The 23,544-nt window shown below is 38.4% G+C and overlaps 3 protein-coding genes and 1 long non-coding RNA gene across 6 annotated transcripts in view; 3 read left to right on the top strand and 1 right to left on the bottom strand.

Annotated features, from left to right (window-relative positions):
* Positions 1-9,109, top strand: part of igl (igloo) — a 36,931-nt gene extending 27,822 nt beyond the window's left edge. For both annotated transcript variants that reach the window (XM_011302381.1, XM_011302380.1), the window contains one exon: positions 7,169-9,109. In XM_011302381.1, coding sequence (XP_011300683.1) covers positions 7,169-7,306 — 138 coding nt within the window. In that variant the 3' untranslated portion in view covers positions 7,307-9,109. The remainder of the gene's footprint in view (positions 1-7,168) is intronic.
* Positions 7-2,565, bottom strand: LOC105265084 (uncharacterized). Its single transcript, XR_892048.1, has 3 exons — positions 2,410-2,565; positions 2,078-2,281; positions 7-455 (listed from the first exon to the last, which is right to left on the bottom strand). It is a non-coding gene; the product is annotated as an uncharacterized lncRNA (long non-coding RNA).
* Positions 9,110-9,625: 516 nt separating the features above from the next.
* On the top strand, positions 9,626-10,855 carry LOC105265082 (zinc finger matrin-type protein 5). The gene is made up of 3 exons (XM_011302379.1): positions 9,626-10,012; positions 10,229-10,366; positions 10,531-10,855. Exons 1-3 carry the CDS (start codon positions 9,886-9,888, stop codon positions 10,761-10,763), a joined length of 498 nt encoding a protein of 165 aa, XP_011300681.1. The 5' UTR covers positions 9,626-9,885; the 3' UTR covers positions 10,764-10,855.
* A 203-nt stretch (positions 10,856-11,058) lies between these two features.
* LOC105265081 (pleckstrin homology-like domain family B member 1) overlaps positions 11,059-23,544 on the top strand; it is a 28,651-nt gene continuing 16,165 nt past the window's right edge. For both annotated transcript variants that reach the window (XM_011302378.1, XM_011302377.1), the window contains exon 1: positions 11,059-11,345. The gene's annotated coding sequence lies outside the window, so the exon portion shown is untranslated. The remainder of the gene's footprint in view (positions 11,346-23,544) is intronic.

Genomic DNA, 23,544 nt, shown 5'->3' with positions numbered 1-23,544 from the left:
AATTTTCAAAAATTTTTCATGTGTGAAGCAATTGTTCTCAATCCGAGGGAAAATCTAGAGCAATATATCTAGTTTCCACGTTTGGAAATTTTTGACCAAGTGAAATGGCCGAATGACGAAAAGACCGGGTTTGTGCGGTTCGGTGAACTCTGACCGTTAAACGTGTCATATTTCAATGAAAAACCAAGCAAGTATAGATAGAGCGTGAATTGAGAGTACATCTCTGTGAAGCTCTATTCAATTTCACTTCACTCGTATATTTCACCTCTGGTAAGGTGTCCCCTTCATGCTGCACTGGTTACACACCAACAGGCGAATTTCATATCGGTTATTTTTCGTGAGCTTTTGTGTCTTCATAAGATCAATGGAAATTTACCAAGGAGAGAATTAAATTATCCTCGGTGACTCGGATCCAATGAAGCTCGCAGTGCATCAAAGCTCACTCCTCGTAATATCTAAAATTAAAAAAATAAGGAGATATTAAATCTTATGGCATTAAGAAGAATTCAATTTTTCGCCTGAATAAATGCTCGAGTACATTTAAGATGATAGATTACAGGTGAATCTGTATACTCTCATTTGATTTTTTATGCCAGAAAATTACACTTGAATCTACGGAGAAGCTAGGATGCTCGCTAGATCACGGACAATAAGAAAGAATCAGGGGGAACTTTTAGAGGTAATGCACGTGCTTTACTGCCACTTACAGAACAAATTGACGGAAAAATAAAGTCGTACACCGAGGCAATCAAGTTCAGTAGCTTGCAGATAATGAGAGGTACGGAATTTACTTTCTAAAAATTCTTAATTAAATCAAAATCTCGCGAGCATAAATGTCCCTGGGAGAATAGCTGTATAGACTGTGAGCCGCTAATAGTTACAAAGTTTTCCCGGCCATGGCCACTTCGAAAGATACATCAGGGCGCAATAAAAGCTCGGTGCTCATGAGAGCTCTCTCACAACAAAACACTTTAGACGTATAATACTGTAAAAAAACGAGTAAGAAAATTACCCAATACAAACAATCTACATCATTCCTATTTATCTCGCTCCAACTAATTTATTTTTATTGTCTACATGTGATCATAAAAAATTAGTGAAAACTCCGTAGATTATTTCCTCATTCACTTTAAATTTTGACAAGAGCTTCTGTAATGCATGATTTCTTGGAATATAATCACTTAAAGTTGCGATGCATTTACAAGTTGATGTTGTGGTGACCTTCGATGCAAATTCATGGTGGAGGATTCACCGCCATCACTTTATGCACTGTAATAAGTGGCACGCTGACAGAGAGGAAGTTTCTAGGTGCACCCTCAACTGCACCGAGTTTATCCTGACCACCACCAAATGACTTTTGGCATCAGTGAACTCCAGGTTGTATGTGCGTTATGCATGTTATCCAGAGCTTGTGGACTCGGAGCTAAATGCAAATCTCTGCTATTTCGTTCAGCAGTCAGAGCTGGCTATCAGTTTATTACGAGTTCACGTGTTTATTCCATGTTTCTATGTTATTCCGGAGGGTTGACTGGACAATGGGCTATCCACATTACTATCAGGGCGGATATTGATCATTTCGCATGACGACACATCCAAAAGTCATTTCTACCTCCAACGGACAGTTTGACGAACAATGCCGCCATTACAGCTGATATAGAGATAACTATTTTTGGAATGCACGAAAATGATCTCGATGAGTTAATAATGATGATGGAGCATTTTAAGTTGCACACCTTGGGGTACTAAATTTTATATTCCGTGGTAATCAACAGTAAATATATGACCCATATCCATTACTTTTTCAACATTAAATTTACTCACATTTCTTGGGTTGCTCCACTCGACGCAATACCTCGGCATAATAATGATAATAATGATAATTGAACAATCAAAATAGTGAAACTTGAAACAAACATGACGGATCCCTGAGTATGAATGCTCGTTGAAACTACAGTTTCCGGAGTCATAACTCTTGTTTTGCAACTCCAACTTGGCTACTTAAGTATAACCCCCCCAATGGCTTTCAATTATTGTTTGACATTTACATTAAATCTTTAGTAGATAGATAAAATCTTACCTCGTTTGAAGAATGGCGATTGAAGATTTTACAGACCGAAAGTTAGTACAAATATGACGATAATTGAATGAATAGAATATCCACCGATTGATTCAATTTCCAGAGCCCCAACGTTTATCTCGAAACACCAACTTCGTTGTCCCTCTGTGAACTTGGCTTTTAGCTATTAATTGCACTCACACTGCGCAATTCATCTCCATATTTCTGATAAAGAGAAAGCGTTTAGAACTGAAAACTCGTCGATTATCCCCGCTAAAACGAAAGGCTAGACTACTAGCAGACTCTTTTCAAAAGGATCCAAAGCATAAAAGAATAATCGGCTGTGAGCTTACCTCTCCATTATGTCATTTGTACTGATATCGTACGCGACAGACACCTCCCACTGATCGCACAAGGACTAGTAGATGAAGACTGGGCAGAGGAGATAGATTCGTGGAAAATGCCTGAGAGTTGAAGCGAAATTGCCTACCTCGCAGCTTCCCTTAATTCCATCACATACCCCTCCATCCACGTTTTTTATTCCTCTTCTCATTTCGATTCCCTCCATTTTCTCTATATACGATTCTCATCCATTCCACTTCTCCATCCTTCCACCAAAATGGCAAAAAGTACCAACTGCTGCCGGAATCGGTACCGCCTTATAGACAAATCGAAACGTGGGAGATATGGATGATGAGAGATAAGAGACGAAAGCGAAGTTCACTTGACGGCAGAATTATCCCTAGTACATCGAGATATCTTCTTTGCAGTAAGCGAAACGTGACATTCCGCATTGAGCAACAAAAAATAGAGACTGAAACGCTGCGAGGGACAAATTCGACGTCGACACGTTGACAGATTGTCGTTTCCGAAGCTCTTTATCTTTCATTCTTTGTCACCCCAAACTTATCTCCATCTATATTTTCTCGTATATTTAACTCCCCCCGGGTGATTGTCGATAAAATCTGAAAGAAAACAAGTTGTCAAAAAGTTCGTGTGGATTTTCAGAAATTTGACAGTTCCGATATAGATAACTGTTGGCATTATGATTTGGCATTATGATTTCCGTTAGTATCCCTGAATTCATGAATGCTTGTAATCAGAGTACTGGAACAAAAGTGTTCAATAAAGCTTGCACGTTAGGGATATTCCCATGGGCTTTATCAAACGGTCAGATGATTCTCTTATGTCCATGCAATGGTAGATCCTCTGGGAATATTCCCTGTCCAAAGCACACGTTCGCAGCATTCAGGATGCTACACGCCAGATACTTCTCCAATTCCTGAGGATTCCACGATTGGCAGGTCTGGGGATTTCCATCATTTACGTCTTCCACAACACGTTTCAAGCTTTTCGCCAGAATTTTCAGGTGGAGATGGAATTCGAAGCGTCACGAGGGTCGACTTCATTCGTGTTGAACGTTGATGTATCGTCGTTACCCGATTTTTGCAGTAACTGCATATCGATTTCGTTGTTTCCCACATTTTCATGGAGAAGTGGAATGAAACTGGAGGCCCGATTTGTATGAATAACTTCCTCTCTTGGTTTGACTTCGAATATTGGAGATATTAATCCGAAATTTTCCCATTAGTGCTCCATAATCAATATTGACGGTGTGTGTAATGATATTAGAGAGGCCCCCGCAATGACGTCTATGTTGATAATAGATAATAAACTCTGTCACCGCATGAATTACGTTGATTCGCAGAATTTGTCGACTGGGTAAATCGGGTTACATTTTCGTGATTAATGTGCCGGTCAGTGGTTGTTCTCCGTATAGTGCGTACCGTGGAGCCAATGATCGATCATGGTGAGTACCACAAACAGGCCTATTGTTCGATGCATCTGGATGTAGAGGTTGATATTGCATCGATGTGGTACATATCCCTTTTCGCACACCTATAACATCCGCCACATCGGATCATCATGAATGGACGGAATGCCTTGTCATCAAATTAATAGGCTAGCCACTTTGTTGCCTATCGCACTAGAAATTTTGTTTACTTTCCTCATTCTCCAATTTAATAAGATTTTTATTTCAAACTCCCCATTCAATTTCATCGGGAAGAACAGTACGCTCGTTGCCAAAATAATTCCAATAAACTAGACTTTTCCATCCACGGACTTCCGCATTATCCATGAATACCATTAACCACAATCCCATGTCATATGCATTAGAGATGCATTTTTAATGTACATGACAAGAGAAAGAACTTTCTATTGCCAAGTATATTTTATCCTGACATTTATCATTGCAGATCTGCGAGCGAAACCGCGGGTTTTTCTGGAATTGTAGAAGACCCTGAACATTTATTAACGTAATCGTTCTGAAATAACTTGAAATAAATCGAGGAGGCGTACGGGAAATAAGTACGACACCTCCGTACTATTATTAAGTGAGCAGTTTCTGATGGGAAATTACATAAAATCTTATCTAGAAAATGAGATTTTTCTCCACCGACGCATCCGCAGCGAAAAATCTATCAAGACCTATAAAATGTTTGCACTTCCGTCGGGAAAATGAGTGCTCCTTCAAATAAAATCAGTTGATATCAGTAAATGCATTTTGATTGACGAACTTCATAATTTCGCAATATAGCAAGCAGATTGTTAATGAGCTCCGGTGACATTTTAAATATAGAACCATAATTAGCGAGTGCTGTTGTTAACGATGGATGCATTGATCATTGCTACGCACTGAGTATAATTCAGTACAGTGGCCCATGTAATGCAAAATAATCCAAGAACTGAATAAGAAAACTCGATGCGAAGGGGAAAGCCAAAGGTAAAAGCAGAGCAAACTAATCTCCATCTTGCTTTCCATTAAAGTTCTATATTCCGGTGAATCCCAGGGGAAGGCATATGCTTCGTAAATTGCACAAGCACAGAAGACCATATCACGAAGAACCCCGGAAAATCTGCGGATGTATTTTAAATTCAATATATCAACTCTTGAAGAGGTGAGGATCAACGGACATACATACAAATGTCCATGGAGAACATGAAAAAAAAAAAAAAACATTACCTACCGCACATCCCCAAGCGCTCGTTCTATTTTTCCTTCATATTTTATCACCTGACTGCACGTATATGTGTGCTGGAATTTTATTGCTTACAACAGACACGGGGTACTCGGAATCATGAGCCAAAGAGAGAGCAACACCAACTAGAGTTGCGATACAAAATTGCAAATCGATATCGGTTTTGAATGGGTTGCGTCGCACCGTTGAGATGACATTTGGTCGTTTTCAATCGTTAGGTTGGGTGACAAGAGAAATAGTGAAATATGTGAATACCAAGTAACCCTCGACTTTTTCGCATAGCAAGCATAATACCCGCATTCGCATACATGTCTGGAGATAAATGGTAGAAACGCCTTTGGGAAGTTTGCAGTCTGAGTTTTGTGGAGTGTATAGGGGTAAAAAGTTGATGCCTAGGGTCATTTCTCACTGGGAGGTGAAAAAACAGGTGTCACATTGGGTTGAGTTCAAGGAGGAAAATAATATTTAAAAAATATATAAATGGAGTTGGAAGCAAGTTCTCAGCCGACGGCTGTTGTCGCTTTGATGACATAAAAACAATGGGGCGAGGCCTCGACAGATCTCGCCTCTCATAAATTTTTTATACCGAGAGTTTATATGCTCTGGTAGATGGACCAGATGGAAAGGTTATGGCGACGTACATAGGGAATTTTATGGCTGTGGGCAATTAAAATTTTGTTGCTTCGAATAATTAGAGTTTTGGCACATACGATGAGCGGCGATCATCTTTTCGTCGTTAACCTTCAATATAGGGGTGCTATAAACTGTTAGCCTCATTCTTGAAAACCTTTTTCAGAGAGGTGATACTGTTTATGCAATTTTATTCAACAGTATAGTTACAAATTTTATGTTATGAACGTGCTTGTGAGGTAGGGAAGTTATAGCCAAGTGGAAATTTCAATAAACGCCGATTACTCGACGCTGACAAGAAATTTCTATTCAACTTTCATCTGAAGATGAGAAACTTTTAATACAGAACTTACGTCTGCAACTAATTTTTGCATTACCAATTCGCAATTCTTCAATTTATCAAAGTTGCATGGAAAATACTTCTGCAACTTTTCAGGGATTCTTTCGGCTTCAGTGCACACGTCAATTGTAGAATTTAAGAAGTTCTAGAATTGTGGGTGGAGTTGTGGAGTGATTCAAAAAAAAATTAATTAATTGTATCAGATTTTATCTTCATTTCTGAATTGATAGTAGAAAATGAAGCTATCGCAAATATTAAACAAAATTTATTTAATATATTTAATCGTAATATGACGCACATATGAGGCTTTTTTATAGTCGCTTCATAAGTACACCCGCCTTATTATCATTAACATCACCAATCCCGTAAATAAACTAAAATGAAAAATGTCAAACCGGTCAGAATACCCAGTATAGATGCATCTTACAAATCTGCTTGTGGCCTGAAACAAAGTTAGTGGTAACCGCAGATCCTGGCAATGAATTAAATTCGGTGGAAGATGAAGACCGCCAAGCTACTTCACCCACTAAATTTAATTATTAACGAAAGCCCTGACTACGACTGAATATGCCCCACAGTTAAGAGACTTGGTTGTCGAGCCGGTGAGAGTCTGCAAGACTTGTTTTAAAACTAACCGGTCGCATGTACCCTGTGTCAACGAAATGTTAAAAGGCCCAAGACCATGCAACCGAGGCATAATTTTTCGCCTCCGTTGAGCCCCAACAGTGTCGACGAAGAACAAATATAGGTCGTGGGCAGGTAATTGCAATTTACATAGCTTGTAAACTCTGCCCATGCTGACAGACTTTTCCCTTTTGCCCATCTTTTCAAGTTTTTTGTCTGGTGCGTCCTCACTCAACAGCAAACCCTTTGGTAAATCACGCCACGTTGCAATTACCTCCCAGAATAGTTGGATAATAACAATTATAAAAAAATGTTAATTGCGCAAAAGATGAGGTTTTATACCTTGAGCATCGTGATATACAGAGCTATTATTGAGGAATTAGAAAGTCACACACCCATTCCTATTCGTTCCTGGCACACCAAAAGCCCAGGACATGCTCCCAGTACATTGTATCTCATGGTCTAATTTGTTTGCAGGTCGATGATGCGGTCAATGAGCTGGAAGGAATCGATCTTACTGATCCGGATCTCCACAAAGCTGCAACGAAAATTCAAGCGAGCTTCCGGGGTCACAAGGTGCGCCAGGAGGTACCCGAGGCTCCTGTCAAGAAGTAAAGCGGGATTTAGGATGATGTGGAAAGTAGCTCTGTGATCCAAGAACATAGGACAAGACAGAGTAGTAAAAGGGAACGAAGCGCTGGACTTGATATCACTTTTTTTTTTATCATAACATTTTGTCACCTCTCATTTTATGGCCTTGCTCGAGTGATCGTAGGGATTACAACGCGATTTTTTGTTAATCTCCTGGAATTTTTGAGAGATGGTGAATCCTTGCCCCAGAGATAAACTTCTGTAAATGAGTATTGGTCTGCGATCATTGGAATTAGGTGGATTTCCTTTGGTCTTCTACTGTTTAATGACTCTGTCGAGAACACCGAAAGTCGTGAACCACTTTTGCCTCACTGTAATGACGGCTGAGAAATTATATTTCATGCCCGACAATTACACAATACTTCAGTTCAAAAATTATGGATAACTCAATTTTATTCCAATTTTAATGTACTCGAGTCTATATAGCATTTCAAATTATTGAATTATTACCTTCCCCCACCGTTCATTCACAAATTGCCAGTAGTGAGGATGGGAAGGTCCGTAGATTTTAAAGAGAATGAAAAAGGTTTAAATAGCTGATACAAGGATACCTTAACGAAGTCTTTTTAATACACGAATATTTGTAGATGGTACACTAAGAGCCGAAAGGAGTATTGACGGGAACATGAGAATTGATGTAATTACTCATGCTTTGGAATTTCGGAGGTATTGATTTTGTAAACATGCTGAATGATCGAGATAAGTTTGTGATGAAGAAACACGAGGTCCACGCCTACGGTCCCCTATCATTCTTGTGCACAAACGTCTGAACGGGGCTTAATGTTAGACTCCATCTTTGCCGAGTGATTTAATCTAAAATATAACTTACCTTTAAATACCAAATAAAAAAACCAAATATGTACGATAAAGACAAAAAGCAGAGTAATGAAGATTTGATAATCATTTGAAAGTTGTATACAAAATTTTGGTTTTCAGTATCTTTGTGTTTTTCACACGTTTCTAATTAAAATCATAATAGTGAAACCTCTTGTGGAATCTGCAGGTTGATGGTGCATATGGAGGTTTTCCACTCTGAATCACTATTGCAATTCCAGAGTATTTCAGAATTGAATATACTTTTAGATTGATCATGAAAATGAGTATAACAAGGATTATGTTTGCAGACCCCTCAGGATGTATGAAGCTATATGAAGTACTGCATTGCAATTATCCCCGATATGGCGAAAAAAAAATATTTGCGCATCTGTTAGCCACATTGAATTCATTTTTTTAAATAAAATATATATTTTTCAGCGATAGGTCGTCACTGTAGATTGTAACCAAAATGCTTACAAATTATCGATTCGAGTGGTGGCATAAATCGTGTAGTGGAAACTTATCAATTGCGATTATCGAAATTCTAGTCGATTTGCTTTGTTAACTCTGAGTTGGTAGAGAGTGTTTTTAGCAGGCCTAAAAACTTTATGTGATTCTGTGTGAATTATGGCTTTCATTATTCCCCTCGCCGCAGTAATAAATGAGTAAATTATTCATAGATAATAATATGAATTTCAACCAAGTGAAATACCATTAACATTAATATACTTTTAAATTACAATGAATAATGAAAATATAAGATTAAGTTACTAATTTGAATTATGATGCACCACGTTTATAGTTAATGAATGGCGTTTCGTTGCTATTTCAATAAACAAAAAAAAACTACCATTCCCTGATACATTGAAATTGACAATTGACCTAATACTCGATTCTAATCGATAGATTCCAGGATATGCTTTTAGGCGACTAACGAAGATTTCAGAAAATCAGAAATAGATGAGTGTGATCGTAGAAAATGTATCGTTTATCCAATTTTATCCAATGTTTTCTTATTGCAAAATTGGAGGAACAATGTTCACGAGATCAAATCGATCATTTCAGCCAGGCAGATCATAAATTCAATGATATTATTTAAATTTCATAAATACCATATTCATAGTTAATTGATAATAATTTCTGGATAATCCAATATTTATTCACAGTGTTGAAAATCCCAATATGATATATTTTTGGGGTGCATGCGAACGAGACAGACATTTTCTAGGATGATGCTACTTTACTCATCAACAATCAAGTTTACTGTGCACACTGTGCTGAGCTGAAATGGCCGAACTATTATGACATAAGTGAAAAGTAAAAAAGAAGAAAAACCAGGAAAATTGTAATGTTAAAGGAAATAAATGTTTCAAATAAATATCCACTAAAGACATGACTGCCATTTATTGTTACATTGTCAGCAAGTCAAAATAATGAATCTGTGTACATAGATGGCGTGAGGTACTTGCTACGATCAATATAACTTTTCGGTGGATTTCCTTTATACCTCCATTCACAAATGAATTTATGAGTGTGTGTACAGTGTTTACATTTCGGTACATGTGGATTATCGAGAAGGATCGTAGTTTGCTGTATTTATGGGTCTGATTGGAGGGTTTAATTGATTATTAATGCCGTGTCTCGGAATTGGGTATTTGGGTCGTGACATTAGTGGCAATTAATAATTAATTGCTTGGATTAAGGTATTGATGAGTTGAATTGTCACGATGGGAAAACGGTATCATTGCGATTATTGCGACAGATCCTTCAAGGATAATTCGGAAATCAGGAAAAAACATTTGAGCAGCTTGCAACATGCAAAGAATTATGCAGAACATTACCGACAGTTTAAAGGTTAGTTTCATTGTTACAAAGCGAGCAATTGCCTTCGGAATCCCTCATATAATTAGAATTATTTATTTCGAGGCAAAATCCTCGAACTGTTTTTCGAGAGATGGAGTAATTTTATCCCTTAGGATTCTCGAATAATAATGGCACTCTTTCAAGAGGTTAATTTTAAACAGGAGTCTCACGCGATCATTCCTAACTATTTGAATGATTGTTCCCCAGATCCCGAGGAGATCTTGAGAGAAGAATCCACGAAAATACCTTGCAAGAAAACCACTTCAGAGAATGGCTGTCCATTCGGGAATAGCTGCAGATTTTCTCACTACACTGCACCTATGATGTGGGAACTCGAGCGAATCGGTAAAAATGAAATTCAAATAGCTTCCCACCACCACCCAGGTCTCAGTCCTCTAGTTATTCTAAAGGATTAATGCATTAATAAATCAAGGATCAAAGACTAAAGATATTGCACTTCCTAACACTTTATACTTTTATAAAACCCATTTTTTTTGTCCTGAACTTAGTTTGGTTGAAGCAAAGAAAAGAGTCGAAAAAATTCTCAGCGGACATTCCAAATCCTCTGGAAATCATCACCGAGTTCTTCCAAAACCCTCTGTCCTCCACCATCGAGGAAACCACAGATCGCCCGATTTGGAACATTCCTCCGCACCTGAAGACCTATTCAAATTTGCCGCCATCTTTATGGCCAATCACACCTGCTAGCGTCACGGACTCGAATTTCACAAAATGGGGCTGACAGTCTGCCAGAAACATCTCCAAGGTATTGAAAACGAGAGTGCTTCATTTTTAAATTAATTTCTCAATTATTTATTTATGGATAAATAAAAATCGAATAAATAATTCAACTTACATAATCAACTACTCATTTCCCTCCGAAATGGTTAATACACGACATCTACCAAGAAACCCATGAAATGTTACACTCACCCTCGGCTGCCTCCGCAGCTTGTCGGTAATTTTCGTACTTTAACATCTGCCCCTTCTAACCGTCACTCGAGAGATCAGGCGGTGCATACAACAAATCTATTCTATAGTACCACGGAATCCGTTGTCCCGATCGCTTGGCACAATCTAAATATCTACCCACGTCAGAGGTGATCGTGCAAAACAATAACAAATCACGTAAATAAATAGATGCGGTAGTGGCAGTGTGATATTCCTTAGCAAGCTATGAAGCTGAGTCATGGAAATGACGCATTTTTGAACATGTGCCGCGTAAACCTCGTGACGGGTGTTTGAAGGTTGTAAATCGGAGTTTATTGGACGCCGGCACCAGTGAGATTCCAGTGATCCTCTCTGCACCATTCCAACTCAACTGGTGAGTTATTATTTGACTCCTTTTTTCTTCATGTTTATTGCTAATTTCCAAACTTTTTCGCCTACCGAGGCACAGAATAATGAATCTGCGAGGGCTAACGATTGCACGTGATCGATCAATCGTCTCCTCTCAGCAATTATTGGAGGATAATAAGCATTCGTCAATTGCTCATCTAATTTTGTACGCAATCGGGATTAATTACATCCCACAATATAAACTAGCCAGGCTATCGAGAATATCAGGATAACTGGTTGAATACGAAATTTGATTAACCTCCGGGAATAAATGCACGCTGATAACAGCAAATTGCTCGGTATTATGTATCGTTTGATTACGATTTGTGACGCTTAAAGGAGTGGATTACGTGGGTTTATGTGTGCCATGTAATTTTGTTATGAATCGTGAAAATGGCAGCGTAATTATCGTGGTTGGACAATCAAGTCGATCAATTTCACTTTTACGTGTGTACGAGTTGTGAAGTCCAGTCAATAAATGGTGTTCACGCGGAAAGGGAATTTCAGGTCAACGGTTGAATGGGGGTGTTTGCAGTGTACATAAGTCGGTGTACAATTGTCAGTTAAAATATTGTATCGTTCTCATTGCTGCTCTTTTGCGTTTGATGGGCATCGATTTGATGGACTTCGATGAGAAATAATCCGATTAAAAATTATCCACAACGGGCGATAATAGAACATGGAATAATGGAGTGATTAGGTTAATCTGTTTGTGATTCATTCGAACCAGGCGAGAACAATTCCGTACAATAATTTGCTTATATTCGAAACAGCTGCGCATATCAGCAACAATGCAATTCTGGCCAATACCGGAGAGATGGCAACCGGTCTGCAAATAACGGAGCGAGAGAGGACGAGGGGAACGTAGTGAACCCCTATGGATCCTCAATGCTGGGATTTTGCTCTGGTTGGGAGTTTTTTTTTTCCCCTACTCACGGCAATCGTCGATCCCTTGACCCCCTCCAACAAAAATGGCGAAAGGGCCGATAGTCCCGGGTGACTCATCAATTCTTCCATAGTAGAGTAAACAATGGTTCATCAGTAATTTTGAAATATCCTTTATTTGCAATTCCTCAGTCAATTGACTCCAAAATCATTCGAACACGTTATTCTCCCATCTATTCCATAGGAATGGAAACCAATGGCACGTGTTTAACTTGCAGGCACAACTTCAGGGATATCACAATTTATTGTTGAATATCGTTTAGGTTTAGTGCATCCAATAGTTGAACTTGAACTGTGATTTCCGGGGCGTTTCCTCAATATCGCCAGAGGCACACACGAGCCTGAACCAGTTCTATAACCGAAGGTTCCAGCCTCTGTTATTTTATTTACGATACAATGAACATCTCCGGGAACAGCCCAGTGAGATTGATCAGTCTGAGTGTTTGAGGCTCTTGTTGTGATAAGGGCATTCTTCACAGTCTTTCTTTAGTTTCAAACTGCCTTCGTAGGGTTCAGCCTCATGTGCATTCCTAAGTCGATACGACACTATTCCAATTGAGTCGTTATCAAGTGATGAGGTTTTCTTCCATAAGAGAGAGATTAGGGTTTGTTGGTAACGAGTGAATGAATTTTTCCTGGGTTCGAATACCTTTTGTAAATAGAGCTGATAGTGAGTTTACTCAGTTGATGATTCAGTTGGGTAAAACTCAATATTTATGAGTTACTGGTGGTATTTGGGAATTGCTCATAGTGTTGAAAAACATTTCCAAGATATTTTCATTATTAGATGAGTATCTCAAAAGAAGACGTTTTCCCCTTGACATTTCCAGGCACTGAAACTCCCTGAAAACACAGTCGCATGGGCGGTCACATCTGCACAACTTTTAGCCGATCAAAAAAAAAAAACACAGTCCAGTCTACGCTGGCAATTTAACATCATTTATTTTGATTGCCTTTATGCGGGCACCTTACGTCACGCGATTTCTCCACACAACGAATGGTAAACTCCTCGAGTCGTAAGTTGTCGTCTGCAAAACATTGATTTGTATGGAGCAAAACCTTGTGCCCCAAGTGCGATTGATAAATTCCACGGATAATGTCATCTTTATTGATTTGACTGCATCATTTTTGTTTCTTCAGCCGCGGACTCTGCGCCGTGTAGACCCTAATGAACATTTCATGAATTGTGACTTCTACGAGACCAGAGGACGTACCTCGCTGTCTCCCCGAATTATGTGAAATCTCTCGAAAAATATTCGCCTGTATACTCTCGTTTTTTCCTCCATCGAAACCGGTAAGAGGACACGGATTAATGTAAGGAAAAAAAACAAACGTTTGAGGAGGGACGAGGAAAAAGTGGACAAGGATACTGGATGAGAGGACTTGCTTGTATTTTTCTTGAATCTGCGTCATCGCACGAGTTATAGCACAGCTCCAACCCGAGACATGTGCACGATGTGTCATTTAGCGTGTGAAAACGCCTACAGCCGAATGAAATGGTTTTTACTCAGCACAAATATGTGTGGCACAACGTAAGCTAACTGTCATCATAGTATTGGATTTCATCGTGAAAGTACTTTTGATAGAACAAGTGCTCAGCGTTTCTCAGCACTTGATCTGATATTCTCTATTTTCATAGGACAATGAGAAGATTTAGAAAATCAGGGGGAATTTTATTTAACGACTTTCAACTATAAACTGCCAATCAAGAAAAAATCTAGTGTTAATCTGCAAAAATCATATTTATCCGATGAGATGAATTGAAAGAAATCGTCAATAGAATTTACAAGAGGCTGTAATGAAGTTATAAATTCCTATTAAGGCATTCCTTATCTCGCATAATCGGCAATTGAATCTGCCATTGAATAACTTCCACACACTTCAGTCTTCTCATTATTTATTACCGGCTGACAGTGAACAAAAACCCGATTTTCCAAGAATGCAAGGCCCCAGCCTCGTCATTAAATCGTCCACACAAACATGTAGCAGGAATTTAAAAAATTATGGAGTAAACATAAAGACCGGTAGTTGAAAGGTGACTCATTTGAACGTGAAAAGAAGAGGAAAAAATGTAATGGGAAGGGAGAGAGAATAGTGTGCGTGTACCGTTGGTTCTCCAGAAGATTTGAAGGATCAGACACGTAAAATCAGAGGTGAAAGACAGGTATAAAGGTGCAGGGCCCCGAAGATTTCCAGTGGTTGCCTGTGCCTCGCGATCACTGAACCCAAAAAGAGGAAAAACAAAATCTTCATTATTCGATCCCTTCGTACGATACTCCATAACACAAACCGCGCCATTTATAACCTGCATTCTCATCTTCATTATCTATCGTGTGTATCAGTGCGAGTCGACGGGGATGGGACTATTAAAAAACAAAATAATCGAGAGATGAAGCCAATTACGAGACGATCTGATGATCGTTAATACCATATGGATATGGGATTTTTCATTGGACTTTTCGTCGCACTTGGGCTCGTTTCATTAATTTTTTACCTGTTGAAGAGACGAGTCGGTGAGCCAAGGCGACAGAGGTATGCTCTGGAACGTACCTCAAGGTCGTCTCTCTTTCGTTCTGGTTTATCGTCTGTCGCGCAAATTATTACGCAATTTTCAAGGTGTATTGCCTGTATATTCGTGACATGTATATTCAATAGCACTGACAAAATCCGGCATTTTAAACAGTTGGACAGAAAAGGATACACCAAAAAATCACGCAGATCGACATTTCCTCGACAGTTGGTGGTATGCATTTAGAATAACATTGAAATTTCATGGACAATTGCCCAGTAATTTTCAGGAGAGTGATATTGTACCCGATTTAGCGAGAAATAATCATTAATTTTCCATCTTCATTGACAATTCGGGAAATCAATTGATTTGCATTTTTAATTGCAATTCTCAACCACTCAAATCAATCACCATTGATGGAGAATGCTAATTTTATGGCTTCTCCTGGTAACGGCGAATTTTCTTTACGTGAATCTCAGTGAAACTGTAATATGACGAGAATGTTGGGGCAATGTATTGATAATTTCAACCAAAAATTTCGAGTGGTTTTGGAAAATCATTAAATCTGTTATCGATAAATATATAGTTTTCTTGAGAAGCAGATACAATTCACCTGAGGAATCTCGCCGGTTTTTTTTTACCCTGAAGACTGCTCACTCGCCCTGTGCGACCACACGCCGGCGTGACTACGGAAATTACAAGGTGCCACAACAGAAATCACCCACTAGAAAGATCCTGCCCTATGGCCAACGCTCAAAAACTCTCACGAACCTCTTCATCGGTATTTCTTTTCGTTTAGTCATTTTTTATATCCAATGACTCTCACTGCTTCGAGCATTATCACCGCTTGAATGAGTTTTTCATTATGAAAGTTATCCACGTCATTAAAATTCTACTGATTTTGCTTTATCATTTTTAATTTGTTCAATTTTTCAATTTTGTATCATTTTTTAATCCTGGATATTATTTGTTTACACCAGAAACGCATTTATTTATGATTTTTCCCTTCAATATCTTCGAATATAAGTGTGATAGTGAAATTCTTGTTTAGAGATTTTTTGCAGAGTTGAATTGCAGAAAAGGTTGTTACAAAAATTTTACTCGCTCTTAGCTTCAGAAATATTTAGCGTCGAGGTTGATTTTGTAGGAGCCATTCCGATTGAATTAGTAAACGTGTTTTCATAACTCCAACTCGATGGAATTTTTCATCCAGTTTAATGACGTGGGTAGTTCGTTTTCATATTTTTTATGACTTCTTAAGCAAATGACGGAAATTTCCGTCATTTCGTCATTATAGTTTATGCAGCTGAGATTTTTCGGTCACGTGATTAATTTCTTAATTCTGTCTAATTCGTTATTGTTAACTCTCATTTGGATAATTTCTGGTGATAAAAATCATAGATGTCGTATGGAAGCCTCCAAAAATTTTTTTGTGATTCAATTTGTGAGGATAGTTCTGATTACATGGAATTCGAATGATTTTTTTTGCTTCAGGTTCACGATATTTTTAATTTATCCTGTCATCGATCCGATTTATATCGTATTACACACCGTCGGCAATTTCTCAGTGCCATTTACGGAATGCCAAGACCAAGATCTAGTTACCCCTGGGCCACATAGAGCGAAGCATTGCTGATCTCGTGATCGAACACCACAGCCTGCATGACGAAAAATTTAGAGTTAAAATTTACCTTAACGTTTCATAATCATACAGGTCTGAAAGAATCTTTACCCTGACATTGTCTAGGAAAATTAACGATGGTCAAAATTGCAATATTTTTGTGAAATTTCTCTCAAAAATAATGGAATTAATTGAAAAATTATTATTAAAATGATTATAAATTTTGCTCGTAGCCATTAATTCCCTAGATTTTTCCATTTTTTTCAATCAATGACAAAATCCATTGACTTTCATCCACGATTTTATTCCCCGATCTGCTTCACTTCTACAAAAATCGCCAAACTGTTGGCAGGTAAAAATTAATTTGGAAATACTGCGCTCCGAAAATAGAAATCTCAGATAAATTGTGAAATTAGTATCTGAATACTGGATTTCTCCAAACGAAACCGCATATTCGATGAAGTTCCGGCCAAAAAATCCAGTTAAAAAATTTCTTGTGGAGATTAAAAAAAAATGTTAGGTAATTATCCTCTATTAAATTCTTGATTTGATTACCTCTTAACGACTATCGAAATTGCACTCGATGCAAACGACCATTTTCCAGAAACTAAAACTGCGAAACACCGACGTGTATTCGTGTTTGTAAACCCGATGACTCGCCTTGATTCCATAATTCTATCATAAAATCGGGTTATCTCCTGAAGTTCCGACGGTATCCGCCCAAGCCACATGCATTCCACAAGTAAACTGACGTTATCTCCCCCTTTTTGCTCTCGTTGATATCAGATTCATACCTGGCGCTGAGCAAACCCCGCAGTTCGCTAATTAAAATTCCGACAAAGTCCCCAAAACATTAGTAAAATCTCCAAGGTGTTGTGTCACAAGATGTCAAAGACCCCCGGTGCCTAGAATTAACGAGAGAATGGAAAACCACGGATACCCCAACACCCCATCAATCCCTGTAGCAACAACGGCAAATAAATCGTGGAAAAATCTCCGGCAAAATTTACCGTGAAAAAGAGTCATCAACTTTCCTCTTGGATCAACGCCAGAGTAAACGCACGCAAGGAGAAATGCCAATCGATTGGTGTCCCTCTTGGGTGGAAGTCACGCGAATGCTTGCATTATTCACCCAACAATTCCCAGTGAAAATACTCAAAGTCTCGGTTTTCCGTGTTGTGACTCACTCCAAAACACATTTCGAAATTCTACTCTGGTTTCCTAGGCATTTATATTGGTGGAGGCCCTAGGAGATCCAGAGTGACTAACGCATCTTCGAGGAAATGACAATGAGAGAGGATAGGTGCGAGAGGCAGATGGAGAAAACAAGAGAGAATAAAAAACGAGTGTCGACGACCCAACGGCAGAGATCATTTACGAGCTTTTCTCATAATGACTGAACCGAATGAGAGTTACACGTGGGCGTAATGCTTCTAGATGTGGACCAACTCGATGTATTCATAAAAGAAGTTGACTTATTAGATACTAGCAAGCGCAGAATGTTTCCCTTGTTTATCTCACTGCAATGAGCAACATCTGTAAGTCCGTTCGTTAGGGCTGTTTTAAATTCACATATTTCTTGAATTTTTATGCTAATAGGCTCGTCATTACCTGCTATTTACGGAAATTAGAAAAATAATACGATAGTCTTTATAAATTCTGACGATTATGCCGGAGCGTCTACGCTGTAAAAATAAAAGTCAACGGAAAATACCGGCGGTACAGACATTAAAAGTACTTGATGTATCCCTTTGGATCGTTACGTGCCAAACACCTGTCTTATCGCTTAGCTACTCGAGGTGAGAGAAGGCGTCAAGTACGTTTTGTTTAATCCTACTATCCTGTTAAGTTCTAGACAACGTACGTCGTACTTTCCACATCCGAGTAATGTTCCAGGGGTCGCGAGGACGCGAGTTATTCGTTGAATTATGCACCAGAGAAACACTGTCATTTCTATTCCCGTCGAGATATAGCGTCTGGAAATGTCAACTTGGGTGTATAAGCACCGGGGATCCACTACACCATCCCTCACAAGAAATTTAAATAATCACGCGTGATGAATTTTTCCCGGATTACCCTGGAGAATTCTCTGCACTCTTGAATTTTTTTTTTTCTACATTATCAATTCGTTGAAACTCTAATTCGATCCGTGGGGAGTAATAGGGGAATTTTTAGTTTCACTAGAAATTGAGAAGTAATTAGAAATTTCAATTTTTATGAAAAATTTATACAACTTGTTTTGCAGTTTAGTTAGCTCATGAAGAAATTCTTTCGATAAATTTCCGGATTCTTTAGAGGACAATCCTCAAGAATAGTGAACCAGAAACGTGATTCTTTTAGATTCTGCTGCTGTGAGTCTTCTTCTTTTTTCCCCTATTTCTATTTTTTTTTTCTCGGTTTTGTCGATTTTATTTGGTACATCTGCTAGTGCGTGGAGACGCGCCATTGAAGGCGATCCCTTGCTGTGATGCTGCCTTGTGCCCAAGATAGTATCAAAGAGACAGAAAGAGACTCGTCGCGTGCCTTCTGTCTTTTCTCCTAAAATTTACAGAACGAAACGAATAGCAGGGAGAAACGAATGGTTTAATTGCTTCATGTGAAATTTACCCAATCTGTTTGAGTCTGAGAATTATATTTATAGTATTTTCCGGTAATCAGAAGCGGTAAAGTCCGCGTAATTAATTTGTTGAATTGTTGGGATCACATGGATCCATTCAAAATTGAATTTCATAGATCAATTTTATAACTGGGGATAATATATACATAATTCCGCTGAGATCGAATGCCTATGAAAATCAAGAAAAAAGTATCAAGGCAAAATTTACTGTTTCATTTTTAATTATACAAAAACCTTGTTTCACGAGGATTAATGTCTCCTTGGAGACGTCGGAGCTCATTACGTATTTTAAAACATGATGGATATATAATCTCCATGTTGGAAGAAAAATAATACATCCAGAACACTTCACAATCCGCCACAAAAATGTTTACCCACATTCGCAAACACCTTGATATATTTATAGTTATAATTCCCTGATAAGCAACGCAGTATCTACCCTAAAGATAAATGAGAAAAATAAAAAAAATGGTGTAGAATGAATTTTGAGGTACGATAGTGCAATCTCGAATCCAGCAAAACGGGTTAATGAAATACGACAGATTGAAATGAAGCAGTGGGAGAGTTTTTGAATCGTCAGGTAGAGTTTATATACAACTGGTAAAAGCAACGTCCGGTGTCACCGCATATAGAACATCCGCCATGTACACAAATGCTACATACATAAACGTAAGACGAGGAGGCGCGAGGTCGTGCGTATCCTGCACACGTGGTCGGAGTCTCTTGGACCCCTCGACATCTTTTCTCATTTTCTCTCTTTCTGTTTATCTCAATGTTCCCAATCAGCCTCCAATGTGTACGGCCAAATTCACATGAAAAATATCTACTGGAGAAAAAATAAAAGGACTGTGGAGGCGAACCGAAAAAGGCAAGAGTGGCTAAATACGCCTTCGGTATTTGAAGCGAGGGCGCGTCCTCGGAGAAGGCGAAATGGGAAATCGGAAATTCCTATTTATCTGTAATTATACGTCCACGCGCTGATAGGCGAAAACTGTCTCCTACACGATGTGCAGGAAATTCTTGAGTATATTGAATGCATTCGAGGTATTTCAACCATTCCCCACTAGATCTGCCTGCAGAGATTTTTTTTAGTTCACGTTTAGTAGTAAAATGGTGAAATAATTAGAACGGAATTAATTATTTAAAAATCATCAGGAATAACTGGTGAATCTTGATAAATGAGATTTGAAAGGAGGAGTGATGGTTGATTAAAAAAATCGCATCGGTTGAGTGAACGGAAGACAACAATTAATAAATTTAAATAGTCATTTAATTATCTATGGCGACATCCCTGTCATTCTTCAATCATTCGTTTTACATGTTAATCCATTCATGATCGATTTTCCATTTTTTTTTTGTGGTTCGCTGAAGATCAATTACAAATTGTGATTATATCCATTAGTTTGAATGAATATATACAGGCTATGACCAACTGTTACTGCCATCTGGGTTATCTTAACGTAAAACCATGTGCCTGAATATTCATAAGAAACTTGATGAGTGAATATCGCTGACAACACGATGAAAATTCATGGAAAATTTTGTCTTAAAAATGGAATGTCATATTTTTTTGTTAATCTAAAAATGATAATTTCTTATATTCCAGTGCTAACATGGGAATTTTCTCTTCAACATCAACCAATTGCAGTATATTATTTAACCTGATATATTTTCTGCAAGGAGTGGCAAAATCCATGGTTAAAAAATAATTGACGTGGTCTGCCATTTCCAAAATTTAACTGGGGGTTACTCACCCCTCGATACACGGAGAGAAATATTTAGTAAAAATTACGGAACTTTCAGTTCACTTATCGATTACGGAGTTGATTCGAAAAATTTAAGTGACGGTATCGTTATTTTTCACCGATAATTCAGATAAAAATTACGGAACACCGCGGAAAAATTCCGTGACTTTAGATAAAAATTACGTGACAGTTCCGTAAAATTTCCGACAACCACATTTCGCTCCAGAATTACAGAAAATACACGTAATTTTTATTGAACAATTCTCTCAGTGTAGCTGGACGAAACTGGAGCACAGCCTTTGTTTTATATTTTTGGATATTTGAGTACATAATAATATTGTGGTAATTAAATAACATAAATGAACTTTACGAAAGATTCTTCACGGGATTCGAAATAAGTAATATAATATCTAGGAATAGGCTTTTCCAACAATCGGTTTAATATTTCTATTTCGCGCGAACTGGACGGACCGTAGAACCGGCATTTAACTGGCAAACGTCAAAAACTTGACGATTTTTTTTTTCATATCTTTATTCTTTACAGTACAGCTCTCCTTTTTTTGAATGGCATTTCCTTCATCATTGCGCGATCCAGTGTCTAGTCGCCAATGTGAGACCTTCGGTGAGAGGGTGTCGGGCGCCAACAAGACGTTCCCCGACATTCCTGAGGTAATCCCGATCATTTCCGAATCCATGTGAGCTGGCTTTTATGCTCTGCAAATGCATTTAAATCATGACTCCCCCGGAATCCTCTTTGGGTATGAGTGGGACCTCTTCGGGGATCTGAACATGAGACTTGAACACTTGAGACGTACTCCAGAATAATCGCTTTGTCGCTTTCGATCATCGGTGGCGAAAAGCGAATTTATAAAAGGAGATAGATCTGGAACTAATTCAAATAAACCTTCATGATCAGGTTTTCCACTACTATTTTAGATAAAATATACACCGATTTTTTCAATAATTGATGTAGTGATTGAGAGCCAACTCTAGCAGATTTCTTCGTATTTTTTATACAGAATAAAATCACCTTATCGAATATTGAAGGATCGTTTCGCGATTCCGATTTACTATAAATGCAGTTGAAGGTCAATAACAATTTTCAGATAATTGTAGTATTCAAGTTATTATTGAAATATTATGATGATTTTTGTTGAATTTTCAGAATTAATAAAATATCTCTGTTGAGGACTGGATATTGAATGGAAATTGTCAGCTATTTCGTCCATTGGTGAAACCCACACTTTAATTCATATTCAAACTGAACAGACTCTAATTATCAAAGCCGATTAATTTATCTGGAATTGTTGAAAAAATAGCAAACGAGGAAGCCGGATTAATTCGATGCTTTACGGGTTGTGACGTGAGGAGTCTATCTCACGTCGTTTATTTTTACTCTTTGGGTTTCTGAAAGCGCAACGATGAAATGGATCCACTTGGCGATCTATTCCATCGTGGAGAACTTAGGTAAGCAATCTTACGCTAATACTACGAGTCCGGTTCCATTGATAAACCGTTTGAGGGTTTTGAGACAGCATCATTGGTGCTGTCAGAACACTTTTGGCGGGAAATCCATGGGAATGCTTAGCTAAGCACTTTGGAGCAGAAGCCTCTCTGAGGCTTCTCTGTGCCTCAGATCAAGATCAGAACCAGACCCGACTGGTTGGTCCTGCAAAAAGTAACATTAACGTTGAAGGTGATGGACCTTTGGTCCAATCCACACGCTGGACCCGTGGTGTGATAAAGTGTCTTCGCCTTATTTAACATTATCAATAGACTACTCTTACTTATTATCGCTGTTAAGAGTCTTCTCTGGAATACCTGTTCCCAACCCAACATTGAGCGAACTCCCCGTGAGCTCATTCCACTTGGTTAGCTAAGGCGAGGGTCAACTTGGCAAGCCGGAGGTTTGATTCCAAGTGTTGGTCAGGGTGCTATCCAGAGCCCGCCAACAGTGGAATTATTGGAAAGCGGAGACCCCAAACGTCACAGGGTAAATACGCACTTACGAGGCAATATTCTCACAATGCCCGGTGAACTAGTTCAATATTCTAAGAATTAACGTCAATTGCTGGAGCAGCCATTTACAATCGAATGGATTTCTGAAGAACAGTGAATACTGAACATTCAATTGAATCAACAGTTCTCGCTATTTTTTTTTCTGTGAATCAAGTGCAAAAAGCTAGTTATTATCCATGACACGTGGAAAATTCCACCTAATTACCGATACATCAGTCGCAAATTGAATCAATTCATGCAGGGAGCTGCAGATGTGGTCTTCAAGTCGTTGACCTACCTAAACTCCCCCCTCATCCGAAGAATGATAACATACCGCAGCAACTAGAATAACTGAGTTTTTGGAATTTCTCCAGGACCTTACAACACACTATTATGTGACTTTCATAGACCGGGAGGTGTTAGAAATTTGAAATCGTCACATATGAATGATGATCAGAGTCAACACTGAAAAAATGTCAAGAATGTCTTTCACAGTAATGAAATTTTTATTTTCACTTTCACATTTTTCATTATTTTCTAGAGTTTATTATCACGTAAAACCTTTTATAAGCAAATAAATGTGAAATCAATTGCTAGTCGATGAATAAAAATTGATTTTAGAAAAAAGCAATTTTTTGTTGGCAAAGACGCGAGACCTTTGGTCCTGCGGTAGTGCTCGATGATAATAAAAAAGATTAACTTTTATCACTATAAAATTCTGCCAGAGGGTTCGCATAAACCCTTCGCAGT

Source organism: Fopius arisanus, unplaced genomic scaffold, assembly GCF_000806365.1.
Source record: "Fopius arisanus strain USDA-PBARC FA_bdor unplaced genomic scaffold, ASM80636v1 scaffold00027, whole genome shotgun sequence".
Classification (NCBI taxonomy): Eukaryota; Metazoa; Arthropoda; class Insecta; order Hymenoptera; family Braconidae; genus Fopius; species Fopius arisanus.
Note: the sequence above shows the minus strand (reverse complement) of the source record. Positions and strands in the feature narration are given on the sequence as shown.